Here is a 1176-nt window from a genome sequence, read left to right on the forward strand (position 1 = left end):
GGTTTTATCCCAGGCTTTTTCAGACCCAGGCCAGCTGGCCTTGGTGAGTTCCCAATAGAACATCCCCATTGTCTCAGTGTGTGGGTGCACCCCTTGCGGTCCTGATGAACTCAGGACCTTTGGAAGAGCAGGCAATGCTCTTAACCACTGAGCCATCTCTCCAGCCCTCCACTGTTTTTTTTTTGTTTGTTTGTTTTGTTTGTTTGTTTGTTTTCTTGAGACAGTCTTATGTCACCTACACTGGGCTTAAACTTCCTATGGAGCCCAGGCTAACTTTGAACTCCTGATCCTCCAGCCTTTACCTCTCAAGCTTGGGATTGCAAGTGTGCAGGGCAAGGTAGAAAGGGGGACTGGGTGAGGGGGGGGGGCACAGACAAGGTATAAAGCTGACTGACCAGATAGTACAGTGGATAGTGGTCTCTACTAGCCTTACCTGCAGGAAGGTTCTTCTGTCAGATGCATTGAAGGGATCCAGTGGCTGCTCTAACCACCCTTGTTTGGGGACAGTCACAAGACCCTGGCTGAGACCAAAGCCCAGATGGAGGTTAGAGCTCTCCTGAAACCTCTGAATGTGTTCTCTCAGGCGCCTGAGAAGCAAGGCTGTAAAACGGGAAGGCATTGGAGTTAGACTAGGCTCTGTAGGTCTCCCTACTTGGCCCAAAACCTTGTCTTACCTGGAGCTGACGGCCCCCAGAGAGAAACCAGAAGCAAGAGAGCCAGCCATGGAGCCTTGACTGCCATTCTGTCCGGTACTCTGTGTAAGGAAGGGTTTCAGGCGCTCTACTCTTTTTCCATCACTGGAAACCTAAAATATGTGTTCAGGGCTGGGCTTTGCCGTCACGGGAAGCTCCTGTTTCTTTTGGGACGCCTCTCCTGGCAGGTTAGGCGTCCTTAGTAATCGCTAAAGCATAGCGAGACGCCAGAGTCTGTAGAAGCTGACTGCCGGCAATGCTGCCTGCGCCTAGCTTTCTTTTCCTCTGGCCCCTCCACCCTCATGGTCCCCTTACTCTGAGTCTTTCTTCCCTGCCTCTCAGCACATTTTTGGTTGTCCCAACAACAAACAGTCTCCCTCTGTTCTTTGATCTTGAATTTCTGCCTTGTCGGCTTTCCAGGCTTCCCACATCACCTCCACCATCCTCTCTGACCCACAGTCCTGCCTTACAGTGTGTGAACTCA

The 1176-nt window shown here is 51.4% G+C and overlaps 1 protein-coding gene across 1 annotated transcript in view; it reads right to left on the reverse strand.

Annotated features, from left to right (window-relative positions):
• The window catches only part of Prss16 (serine protease 16), a 7928-nt gene extending 7187 nt beyond the window's left edge, over nt 1-741 (reverse strand). Inside the window, exons 1-2 of the mRNA XM_005369927.3 lie at nt 675-741; nt 434-600 (exon numbers count right to left, since the gene is read on the reverse strand). Of these exons, the coding sequence (XP_005369984.1) occupies nt 434-600; nt 675-741 (234 nt within the window). The remainder of the gene's footprint in view (nt 1-433; nt 601-674) is intronic.
• Nucleotides 742-1176: the final 435 nt, after the last annotated feature.

The sequence above is a fragment of the Microtus ochrogaster genome, unplaced genomic scaffold (assembly GCF_000317375.1).
Source record: "Microtus ochrogaster isolate Prairie Vole_2 unplaced genomic scaffold, MicOch1.0 UNK66, whole genome shotgun sequence".
NCBI classification, from domain to species: domain Eukaryota; kingdom Metazoa; phylum Chordata; class Mammalia; order Rodentia; family Cricetidae; genus Microtus; species Microtus ochrogaster.